At 39.4% G+C, this 13,078-nt stretch overlaps 1 protein-coding gene across 1 annotated transcript in view; it reads right to left on the reverse strand.

Annotated features, from left to right (window-relative positions):
- The window catches only part of LOC149832030 (uncharacterized), a 28,594-nt gene extending 22,806 nt beyond the window's left edge, over nucleotides 1–5,788 (reverse strand). The window contains exons 1-2 of the mRNA XM_090012334.1: nucleotides 5,583–5,788; nucleotides 5,353–5,472 (exon numbers count right to left, since the gene is read on the reverse strand). Coding sequence (XP_089868460.1) covers nucleotides 5,353–5,472; nucleotides 5,583–5,780 — 318 coding nt within the window. The 5' untranslated portion in view covers nucleotides 5,781–5,788. The remainder of the gene's footprint in view (nucleotides 1–5,352; nucleotides 5,473–5,582) is intronic.
- Nucleotides 5,789–13,078: the final 7,290 nt, after the last annotated feature.

Below are 13,078 nucleotides of genomic sequence, written 5' to 3' on the forward strand. Positions count from 1 at the left end.
CACTTGATTAAAGTGCAAAGATATCCTTTACTTGGACCTGTTCTTGGTTTGTTCCACAGGATCGTGAAGATGAGATAGAAAGGAGTACCTTGGATAGATCATGGAAGGTGCTCACCAATAAAGACTTTTGGAGGAAGACATTTGTTATTTTCATGACATCCTTACTAAAGACTCTTGAAGCCTTGAGATTCTTCCTCTTGTATTCTTCAATCTTTTTGTTTCCCACGCAAAGTTTGAGGGGGGGTGTTAAAATATATTCATTAATCAGTGTAATCATATATATTTTATATATATAAAGGTTGATACATATACATATATGGTATATATGTATATGTATCTACCTAATTATATATATATAATATATTTCTCTATTATTAGTCGTAGGGGTAGTTTAGTCATTTCATGTACTTTTACGCATATTCCATTTGGAATATGATTGTAATTTATTTTTTACTTTTTATTTTTATTTTCTTCTTTTTATGGTTTGCGCCACCTAGGGAGGCTTCCCAAAAGAGTCGTTGGGGGCTCCCAACAACTCCTTTGGGAGCCCCCTGTGTGGTTCCTCTAAAGGGTTATAAATAGGGGTCTTCCCCTTGTATTTCATAATTATTTGAGGGAGCTTTAGCTCTATTGTAAAAGGGTTTTTACCCTATTTTTCATAATAAAGATATATTCTTTTAGCCTTTTGGCTTAACCCCTTTGTGAGTTTAGCACTTTATGTGCTTTTGGTTGCCCCTTAGTGGGTTTGTGTATTTGCACCTTTAGTGTGCATTTATGGGTTCATTATCGAACTCTTTGTTTTCTAACAAAGCTGACCAAGATGACTCATTCCACTTCTTGTTCCTCCTTTTCCCTTGGAATTGATGCCCCCATTACCGAATCCAACTCCACCTTCCTCACAGTTTCACAATCCTCCATTGGTGTATCTGCGTAGAGCTTCAACCCCTTCAGTGCCTCCATCTTCTTCTTCTCCTAAGGTAAGTACTCCTGATAGCAATGACATTTCTATTGATGATAACAGGTCAATCGCTCTGCGAAAGGGGACACGACAATATACCTTATATCATATGTCTCAGTTTGTGTCAGATGTCAAACTTGGTAATCAGATGAAAGCCTTTATTTCAGCCTTATCTGCTGAAACTATTCCTCTAAGTTATCAAAAGGCAGTATTTGATAGCCGGTGAAAGTAGGCTATGCAAGATGAAATGGATGCTTTACGGTCTCAACAGACATGGGACCTCGTTAATCCCCCATTGGATGTGAATATTGTTGGATGCAAATGGGTATATACCATTAAGTATAACTCAGATGGTTCAATTGAACGGTACAAGGCCAGGTTAGTAGCAAAAGGTTATACTCAGACATATGGTGTTGATTTCTTTGAGACATTTTCTTTAGTAGCACGGATGAGCACCATTCGTCTTGTTCTCTCTGTAGTCGTTCACCATGGATGGAGTTTATGTCAGCTAGATGTGAAAAATGCATTCTTATATGGGGATCTGACTAAGATAGTCTACATGTAACAACCTCCTGCGTTCGAGGTTAAGGGAGAGTGTCAGAAGGTGTGCAAATTAAGAAAGGCGATATATGGTCTAAAGCAAAGTCCTCGTGCATGGTTTCAAAAGTTGTTTGAGGTGATGTCAAAGTTTGGTTTTAATAGGTTAGCGCCAGACCACACATTATTTATTAAGAAAACTAACTCAGACATAATCGTTATGGTGGTATATGTGGATGACATCATCCTTACAGGAGATAACATGAACGATATCGCAGCTACGAAGGCTCATCTTCAAAAACATTTTGTTACAAAAGACCTTGGTTCCCTTAGATACTTTCTGGGCATAAAATGGCCAGGAGCAGTGAGGGTGTGGTTTTGTCTCAACGGAAGTATGTTCTTGATTTACTAAAAGAGACAGGAATGTTGGGAGCCAAACTAGCAATTATTCCCATGGATCACAAAGTTCATTTATTGGATAAGGGGTCAAAACCTGTTGATAGCAAGAGCTATCACTCACTGGTAGGGAAGTTATTATATGTGACAGTGACTAGACCTGATATTGCTCTGGCTATAAGCAAGGTTAGCCAATTCATGGACAAACCGACTGAGGTATACTGGAATGCTACAATGATGATACTCAGGTACTTAAAATCTTCTCCTGGAAAAGGGTTATTATTCAAGAAAGGAGACACTTTGGATGTAGTTGCTTACTTCGACGCTGATTATGCTGCGTCTGTAGAGGATAGGAAATCTACCACAGGATTCTGCGTATTTGTGGGAGGTAACTTAATTTCCTGGAGAAGCAAGAAGCAAACCGTGGTTGCTAGGTCAAGTGTTGAATCAAAATATAGGGCTATGGCCCAAACGGCAGCTGAATTAATGTGGGTGCGGACTGTACTGACTAATCTTCAAGTGAAGGTTTCATCTCCTATGGTGATGATGTGTGATAACAAGGCAGCCACATATATAGTCAATAATCCAGTATTTCATGAGAGGACAAAACATATTGAAGTTGATTGTCACTACATACGAGATATGGTTCACGCTAGACATATCTCTACCAAGCATGTAATCTCTGAGGATCAAGTTGCAGATATTTTTACAAAGCCTCTTGCCAGGTTCAGTTTCTCAAAATGTTGCGGCAAGCTGAGCATGATTGATATCTATGCTCCAGCTTGAGGGGGGGTGTTAAGATAAGTCGACCACTTTAGAATTTATTTATTCTCAAGGTTGTTTTGATATTTTATGAATAATAAGGGACCTAAATGTAAATTTATTCCTTTGGCTAATCTCTACTTAAACCTAAAAGAGATTAGACCTAATCAGAAAAAATAGGACGCCTCTCTCTCTCTCGTCTCCTATTCTTTTACTGTTTTGTTTGCCGATTCACACCTGCAAGTGTCATTGATTCAAGCAATTATCTTGTCCCTTTTCAGAACAACTTCCACCCTGATCCTGTTATCTAGTGTCATTTTTTATGTTACCCAAGTGTTCCATGTACAACAACCAACAAAAGCTAAAAGTTTTGCCATACAGAAAGAGGAACATACTTTTCAACTATGTCACATAGGTGCGGGTGCGGGTGCGGATGCAGATGCGGCGCTGCGGCACTTTAAAAAACTTGGGTGCGGGGATGCAGGGGTTTGGGGAGGGTATATATATATAATTTTTAACCGAACCCAGCAAGCCTGGGTTCAGCCGAACCGAACCCAGATTTGGGTTCAGTTATCTATATATATTAGACACACAAACACATGTATGTGTGTGTACATTTATGTATTTATATATAATATTAGATAAAACTGGACTTGGTTAGGGTTAACTGAATCTACTTTTGGACAGAAATGGACCTCGGTGTAGTTGACTTCACCTGACACAAAGGAAACCGTGTCCAAGCGTCACACCCGCATGAGTGCGAGTGTGTTTCCCTGTTAGAAGAGTCTGTGTTACATAGCTTTTCAGTTGTGATTGAAGCCTCTAAAGTAGTTCTCATGCCACTTAAGTTCAATAAACTATTTTCTACTCTCAGATTCTAATACAAAGATCTCAAACCTTCCAATTGGCATGAACATAAACCCTAATATTTCATGAGTACTTATTGCATGTTACAATTATTGTGACAATCTGAGATACATATCTTATCATTTGCTGCAAAATTATTATTGTTTTCTTCATTCTTTTTCTTTCTTCCACATTTTATGTATGATACAGTGTCTTGTGACACTGTTTAAACTTGACTAAAGGCTGCGATAATTATTGTGCTCATGTAAGCTGCAAAATTATTATTGTTTTCTTCATTCTTTTTCCTTCTTCGACATTTTATGTATGATAAGATTCGGAACGAGGAGATACGTAAGAAGGTAGGCGTTGCACCCATTGAAAATAAGATGAGAGAGAATCGTTTACGGTGGTTTGGACATATTCGGTGAAGGCCTAATGATGCTCCAGCTAGAAGGATGGAGAAATGGGAAAATATATTAGTTAAAAGAGGTCGGGGTAGGCCTAGGAAGATATGGATGGAGGTGATAGGAAAGGATATGAATGCTTTGAACCTCACCGAGGACATGGCATTGGATAGAAATGATTGGAGGAGAAGGATTCATGTGGAAGACCCAGAATGATTTTCTTTTTTGGTTCATATCACCGACCCCAATTGTTTTGGGATGAAGGCGTAGTTGTTGTTGTTGTTGATGTGACATTTTATGTATGAAACAATGTCTTGTGAGATTGTTTAAACTTGACTAAAGGCTGCGATAATTATTGTGCTCATGTAACTATGCTAGTTTCCAATTGGCATAGGTAAAAGTACATTCGCATTCAATGCAAATGTCATGCCAAGCAAGAAGAAGTGGATTCTATTACAAGAATTTTTTTGCAAATAGTATTTTTTTGTACTGAAACCAATAGTAAATGCATTTTCAGAAACAGGTAAATTTTGCACATACCAAAACCAGTTTTTTTAAAGGATATGTGGCAACAAAAACAAGTGATAATTCTTGTATGCAACAACTGCTTTCTCCTTTAGATAAGGTTCAGATTATGGATACCCATTTAATGCTGGATGCACCTACATCTGACACCAAACCAAATAAATCTCTTCAATAGGTGCCGCTAATTTTTAAATAGTGTTCAAAGCCCCCACATCCAAGCACAATTCAGAACCACCACCATGAAAGACCGGTGCTAAGGTTAATACCAAATCCAGAATAGGCAACCACATTGTTTTTGTTTCTGCACCATACTGAAAACCACCAAGCACCATCATGCATTTCTAATTACAGCAACCACCCAAAAATGTGGGCCTTTATCCATTCCTAGTGTACTTTGCAGTTCCCAACCACAAAAGATTTTAACAAATCCAAATATTTCAAGGGTTTCCTTCCTAAATGCATCAATCATCATAAAAACAAACATCGAAACTCACAAGGGAATCTTGGTGACCAGAAACTAGTAACCTTCACTCTAATCAACTTCTCCCATTAAACATCACACCCAAATGGTCACAACTTTAAAACCGAAAAAGGGGTAATCTCCCTGAATTCCTCAGACCAATAGAAACCGACATCAAAACTCACAAGGAAAACTTGGTGACCCAGAAAAACTAAGAATCTTCACTTCCTAATTTTTGAAAGACCGCTTCTTTATCAACTTGTTCTCTTGAATGTTTACAACTCTAAAACCGAAAAAGGGGTTATCTTCAAGGAATCCCTCAAACCGATACAAACAAACATCAAACACCCTCATCCAAATCCTTGGGTGGCAAAAAAAAATCCATCATTTTCCTGAAACTATAAGCATAAAAAAATGCAATACCCAATAAAGAAAACGAGAAGATGGATGAGAGAAAGGTGGACCTGAGGTGCCTTCTCTATCAACTCCTGAACGTAATTCTCGCCGAAACAGCGATGCCCTGCATCGTAGACCTGGCGAATCAGCGACACCGGCTTCGTCTTGCTCACCGCAACCACTCGTATCTGCCATCACCACGATCACCACCATCATAAATATTTCGAATGGGGACGTATACAAAGAAGATGTAGAAGAAGAAACACACAGGAAAAACGGAGAAAGGATTGATGGGTACTTGCTGGGAGGCCCTGCCGGATCTCTCAGCAGCCTGCTGGACTCGGTGGACGACGGCCCGGAGGGCGCTGACTGCTGCAGTCTCCATCGCATGAGGGGCGGCCATCTGCTTCTGCTGCTGCTCCGCCCCTGCCTCTGCCTCTGCCTCTGCCTGGTGTTGGTTGGTGTCGAAAGAGACTTGATGGTTCTCTGTTTCCATCAAGACCAACGAAATTCACAAGCCGGTTATTTGTCTGTTTTCTTTTATTTTGGGGTTCTCAGCCCTTATACGTTTCTGCTTTTTGTGTGGCCTCGCATATAAAAATGAAACCTAAGACATAAATATCAAAGATATCAATATTTTTGCATTTTAATTACTCATATAAATTTATATATAAGAACTCTTCGTTTTATTTTTTTCCAATATGAAACTACAAACTATTTCACTTATAAATTTACTGATTTATTGAGACGTGGATTATTCTTTTGACAATTGTGCATGATAAAATTAATTGCAAAATAGTGAGTTTAGTTAGTATCTTTTTTCCTCAAAAAACAATTATTAGGTATCTTTATATAAAACATTTACCAAGTTTTTCAATAACTGGTGATAATCTATTTAGATGCATGTACCAAATTTTTCATGGGGAAGAAAAGAATTTTAGGATGGCATAATAATCTTTTAGACTAACTTTCTTAGAGTCTAAGTTATTAGTTTCTTATGCCAGTAATTTAGAGGAGAGAAAGAACCAAATTACCATTATAAGATGTAGTCATTATGTAAAATTATTATTATAAAATATGTTAAATTATAATATACTATAAAATAAATTTAACTCCTAAAGGCTAGAAGCAAGAAAGTTTTTTTTCTCAAGCTTCATTCCCTTCATCTTCTTCTTTCCTCATTTGCTATCCCATATATAACAAATCTTAATGCTTATAAAATAAAGCTTGAAACTACATTGTGAGATTTTTATATTTAACATAATCCTTCAATATTTGATTAAAAGAAGTGGTGCAAAAGGTTAATTGAATGATAGGGCATCATTCTTTTTCTTTGTGGGAGCATAAATCAAGAAGTATGTAGAACCACTTAAATCCTCACTCGTTTCTTTGGTGGGTTACAAATGTAACGACCCCAACTCATGCTCCTTGAAAATGCGGATTTTTTTTTAAACGAGTTGTAGAAGTATTCTCAGAGATCCGGGGCCTTTATAGTTCCACTTAGAGTTGGATAACCACACACCATAATAGAGCTTACACTTATCATCCATACCAAAACAAATTATTATTTATTTATTGAAATACTGATAAATATGTCTAGAGACACTTGCATAAATGAATTATTCAGAGTACAATAACAATTAAATGAACAAAAAAGGAAATAAAAGTAGAGTCATGATGTCCATATGTGATCTATTCAGCAAGTGCGTGACACTCGTGACTTTCTCAAACACTAGTATCTTCACTGATTTCCTTCTCTTGTGAAAAACTATAAAATAAGAGGGTCAGAAATTCAAAAAATTCTGCGTACAGATCTCTCTAATGAAAATAAGAGAGCATAAAGAACACAGGTACAATTTTATGCACCTTTCTAGAGAAATGCAATTGTGACAATTTTCTAATCTGATTTAAGCATTCATACCACATCTATTAAGTATACAAGAACCTTAATCGACAGCAGGTATATCAATCTAAGTAAGCAAGGTATCCTACATGCATTTAAAAATTAATCATCACCCATCCAACAACATTTATCATTTAAGGAAATAAGCAAATTATGTATGTCCTAATGAATAGCAAGATTATGCATGATTTATATGCAAGGTATGAATACCTTATTGTCTTCCATTTAAGTTCATGTTTTCATATGCATGCCCTATTAAATGCATACAATTTAAGTTCCTTTTTTAAAATTTCTATCGCCCGCGGATACACCCAACGGGTAAAATCCCCGAGGTTAAGTTAGGTTCCCAGGGTAGCTTAGCATACAATTTATATTTTATTACTAGGTTCCAACTTAGCCCTCGACTGAATCATCTTCGGAACATTAGACCTCCACATCTAATGTCGAGGACACAAAGGACACCCCACATAAGTGTCGCATCCTTGGTACCATAACAATCTCACAGTTGTGACCAATACACTACTCCCGGGTAAAGTGGCAGATTCTCCCTAAAACCATGACCAGGAGAAGGAACCTCAATATCGGGTTCAAGGGACCAAAATTTAAGCACACGGAGTTTTTGTATCCTCATAGTCTCCTCAAGACCGGATTTCTAAGATCTTCATTCTCCATATGGAAGATCCCATAACATATGTTACACTGTTCTTATTTCTTATATTTTTATTAAAGTCAATTATTTAAGTTTGCAACACCATATGCAAAAGTAAAGTGAAAAGTTGCATCCTCCCTTGTGGGAACTCTTACGGGACTCCAGCCCGTGAGGACAACGGGAACAGTGCAGTAGTGTGCCCTACCAACTTGTGTGGTTAAAGTGATACAATTAAACATATAAGAGAACAACCAAGTCTACGGCTCTCCAGGTCGGTGATGATCCATTAGGCCATCGATGCATCACACAACAAAACCAAAGTGATGGGTTATATAACATCAAACTATTGTGCCAAATGCATGTGTACCCATACAAACAAGGTCAATCATAAGCATGTAATTTTCCACCTCCCATACATTTTTGTCATGTGCATTTCCTACACCCATACACACGTATCCATATGAAGACGTACTCACATGCATTAATGTTGACAGTTAGATTGATATCATCCCATAATCTTTGAACAAATATATTTTCTTTTTTCTTTTTTTTTTCTTTTTTATATCCAAAGTAGTATATTAAATACAAGTAAGCAAACCTATCATGCTTTACATGCATAAGCTAAATAGCAAATCTGGAAAATTACCAACGTTACTACAAGTTACAAAGGCTTCAACCCTCACTTATGCATGAATCGAGTATACTGTCACATATGACGCCTATAGTAATTCTCAGTATGTACTTAAAGGATCCATAAACTAAAATTTAGCATCCAATGAAAATGTTTGGTTAGTGTCAAAGTTCACTAGTAATAGAGAAGGATACAACTGGCTAGTAGAGGAAACCAGGGAACCCTACTTTCGCCTTATCTTTTTTATAACACATAATATGGAAATAACTAACCCAAAAGTATTTGCAATGTGCCCTGTGGCTCAAGGAATATCTATCAACTAATGACAGAAGAAGGCAATCATAAAGCATCATTATATCATAAACCGGTAGCATCATGTATGTGTTGCAAAAACAAAGGAGGTATTAACCATTTCTATGATGAAATCACTAAGGACATTAGCATACAAGAAATTTACCAATACCCTCAAATTAATACCAAACTGATTGCCCAATAATAATCTTGTTCAGACAAACCCTCTTACCAAGATGGCATGCACAGGGGTTACAAACTAGATTCAGCCTGGCCTGAGCACAGTCTGCCTCCTCTCACACTAATTCATGCAAATAGTACTCCAATCTTGCATATTCAAAAGTTTTTTAGTTTCTAGGCCCAAATCAAATCACGGACACACCCCCACTGTGTTTGTTTCGCATATATTTATATATATCTATATATATATAGATTTTCTCTCTACTAATAACTTGGCCTTGAGACTGGGTCTACCACTCAGTCCATCCAACCCCGTCGACTGGGCTGATGCTCCAAGGACCCAACTGACCCATAGTCGGTCGGTCCAACAGTAAACCCAAAACATTATCCCCCTTTTTTTTTCACCTAGCCGACCCAGTCGGCTAGGGTTTCCACCAGGCCCAGTCGATTGGAGTTCCACCAGGACCAGTCGACTGGGGTTCCAGTCAGGCGCAGTCGACTGGGGTTTCAAATAGACCCAGTCGGCTGGGGTATCCATCAAGCCGAGTCGACCCTAGTTGGCTGGGTTCGTAGTTTTCCTACCCCAGGGAAATCCATCCAAAAACCACACAAAATCGAACCTGAATTCAATTTCTCACCCATTTTCACAAGAGGGGGACCCATACCTCTTACGGTGGTTTTCTGGTGGCCGGAGACGTCCATCGCAGAGGGGTGCAGACTGGTGACGCTCCTCCCAACTGTCGTGAAAGGAGATGCTCGAGGGGCCCTTGACGCCTGCGGATGGCCAAAGATTTGTCGATAATGGGGCTCCTTCCTTCTGCGTGCGCACACCCCGAGAGAGAGAGAGAGAGAAAATGGGGAAATAGAACCTACTTGGGACCCTTTTTTGAAGGGGAAGGCCCGGCAAAATCGGAGCCCCCTTCCCTCCAGCGGCTGCGCTTCAACCCCCCCCCCCCCTCTCCCTCCCTTTCTTTCATGCGACTTCGGTTAGGGTTCTCTCTCAGAACCCTAACCCCTTTCTTCTTTTGCTTCAGACTTATCGGGCAACCCTTATCGGGTTGCCTTTTTTTTTTTTAATAAGCTTGTTACACAGGGCGTGGCTCGGGTCTGGACCCGAGACCCGTAAAACGATCCCAAACGACATGGATCCACAAGTTGGATCCAAATGGATCCAACTGTGTATCCTTGGATTAACTTTATAATCAAAATTTTATTCATTTATTATTATTATTATTAAATCGTGGTTGATATCATTTATACCTGATTACCCCTTTATGGGTCCTAGATCCAAAATGTGGATCTAGGCCCCATTTGCATATTTTGAAATATTTTATAACATAAACAAAAATTTGGTAGTGAAAACTTACGTTTTTTACAACAAAAACCCTAAAATCAGCCAAATCTCTCTCTCTCTCTCTCTCTCTCTCTCTCTCTCTATATATATATATATATATATATATATATATAGAGAGAGAGAGAGAGAGAGAGAGAGAGTGAGAAGAGGGTATAACACCGAATGTCTTTCTTGTTTGTCAAAATTGAAAGTGTATTTGTGACCAATGGTGTATGCAAGTTGATAAAAGAAGGACCTTTAGTTGCACCTAAAGGTCTATGAGCTTTAGTGATGCCTTTTGTTCACAACTAAGGCTATGTTTGGGAGCTGGTGTTGGAGAGGAGATGAGAGTTGAGATGAAAATGGGAGATGAGGGAGTAGTCAATCTCCACTATCAACACCATCTTCATCTACTAAAGTAGGGTTCCCAAACACCATTGGGGTAGGTGTTTTTTTTTTAGGAAAGAGAAAACTTAGTTTTATTTAAAGATAAGTTCAGAAAAGCCTAGGGTGATGAGGTATCGACTGCCATCTTTACAAAGAAATCAAGGCAACTAGCAAAAAATAGGGTGAATCCAGTGAAGGTCTATCGCCAAACATTTTTGCCTAGCCATATGAAAAACATTTGATAATACATGAACAGAAAAGATGCAGGGCGAGCCCCTTGTCGAAGATCCTAACATTCCTTTCCCTCCAAATAGCCCACCAAGCAGAGTATAACCAACAATGCCACATGAAGTACCAATTGTTGGTAGTGTCACCGCGAGGAGGAGGTCCCTGGCAGAAGAAGACGAGTGAACCAGGATTTGAAGTTGTTCCCAAGAGGTTGAGAACGTGGTCTGGAAGTAAGAACAAAACCACAGCAATCTCGGGGTAGATTCGACATAAGCGCCACACATACAACATACACTAATCAAGAAGCCCCCCCCCCCCCCCCCCTAGACATGTTCTTGTGTATGAGCACCCCGACCATAAGCACCAACCAGGCGAATAATCTAGTTCTTGGTGTTGGCCCTCCATCCCACACACATTTCGCTGGTAAAGGATCCATCCTCGTTTCACCAAATGCACGGCAGAAGGACGCCACAGTGAACACGTATGAAGGAGAATGAATCCAAATGCATGGCAGAAGGATGCCACAGTGAGCATGTTTGAAGGGGAATGAATATAAATGCACTCTTGTTGAGAGCTGCTCGTAATGTCCAATCCCGATAAAAACTTCAACCAAACCCTACACCATTGTAGCCAATTGTGTCTCCCTATTCAGAGTCCAGTCATATGTGGTGCGTCCCTTGTAAGGCATATTTTGCATGGAAGTATGGTGCCAAGTCACCCTCGTTACAGGAAATAGCCTATCAGCATTTGGACAACACCACATCATTTTTTATATGTAAGGTGGGGATCCCCAAGCCGCCCACCCCCCTATCAGTCGGTCTTGCCACACAGGACCAAGCGACCAAGGCAATCTTTGAATGCTCATAGTCGCCTCCCCACAGGAAAGCCCGAACATGCCTCTCAATCTTAGCTAGCATCCTATAAACTGACATGAAGTGGGACTAAATAGCTGAAATGATTAATTTAATAAGAATGAGCTTACATGCTTGGGAGAGATATTTGTCTTACCATGATTGCAATAGGAACTCGTTTGTATCTAAGACCGGTGACCAATGATGAGCATGTATCATCCTACTATCGATAGGGAGCCCAAGGCAGGAGATAAGCAAACTTTCCCTCACGACAACCAAAAATGTGGGATGCAACAAATATGGCAATAGGGTTTGCATTGAAGATGAAGACTCCATTTTTCTACTCATTTACTTGACCTGACAACACCCCGAATAACCTTAGGATGCAGAAGATCCTCATCATTTGCTCAATGGATGCTTCGCCAAAAATCACGAAATCATCGGTAAATTGCAATTGCATGAAATCAAAACAAAAAAATATGTTGGATTGACAAAGCCAATTGTTGCAGCTTATATGGAAACAATGTTGTGAGACCCTCTGTGATGACATAAAAAAGTGGACGGGATAACGGGCAGCCCAGCCGAAGTTCCCCGTGTAGGTCAAAAGGTTGGCCCAATTCCTCATTGAGGTTGTCTACAGCCGATGCTAACTCGACTAGCTTCTTGACCCATTTATACCATCCGGATGCTAATAAGTAAAGGGGATAGGTGGTATTATTTAATCCCTTCCCATCAACGGCTTTCAAATAGAGCCTAAAGGTTATTAGTGGTGAGCAAAAATTGTCGCTAAAGCCCCCCAACTTTTAGTGGCACTTTTGCACACCACGAACGATCTTTTTTACCACAGCGGCTGGACATGCATCACACGTGCATCCGAACATGGTTGGATGGCATTCTCTCAGTATCTCAATATATACATATATATAGAGAGAGCACATACATGCAATTTCAAACATTTACTATTCTAACTTATAGAAAAAGCATTGTTGTCAAAAGCAACCTGCGTCAACCAATTCAAATTGAATCGGCCCCTTATTTAAAACAAGGGTCAATTAGACCCCTCCAAAATTGATCGATTTTGGGTCGAATCGCCTGAATCAACCAAAATAGTTTGATTTTGTGATGAATTGCCCAAAATCATATGGTAATCCTCTCTCTCTAAAGGTTCACTGGTCGACCCTTTCTCTGGTGGTCTAGCCAGCTTTTTTTCCTGCATCCTCCCCTCTCTCTCTCTCTCTCTCTCTCTCCAAAGAACTCTAAATTTGGGTTGTCGCAAAGACCATCCACCCACTTTTTCCCTTATGGTGGTCTCTATAGTGTGAATGGCGAGCTTTCTGCAAC

The sequence above is a fragment of the Nuphar pumila genome, chromosome 7, assembly GCF_984573655.1.
Source record: "Nuphar pumila chromosome 7, dmNupPumi1.hap1.1, whole genome shotgun sequence".
In the NCBI taxonomy this organism is placed as follows: domain Eukaryota; kingdom Viridiplantae; phylum Streptophyta; class Magnoliopsida; order Nymphaeales; family Nymphaeaceae; genus Nuphar; species Nuphar pumila.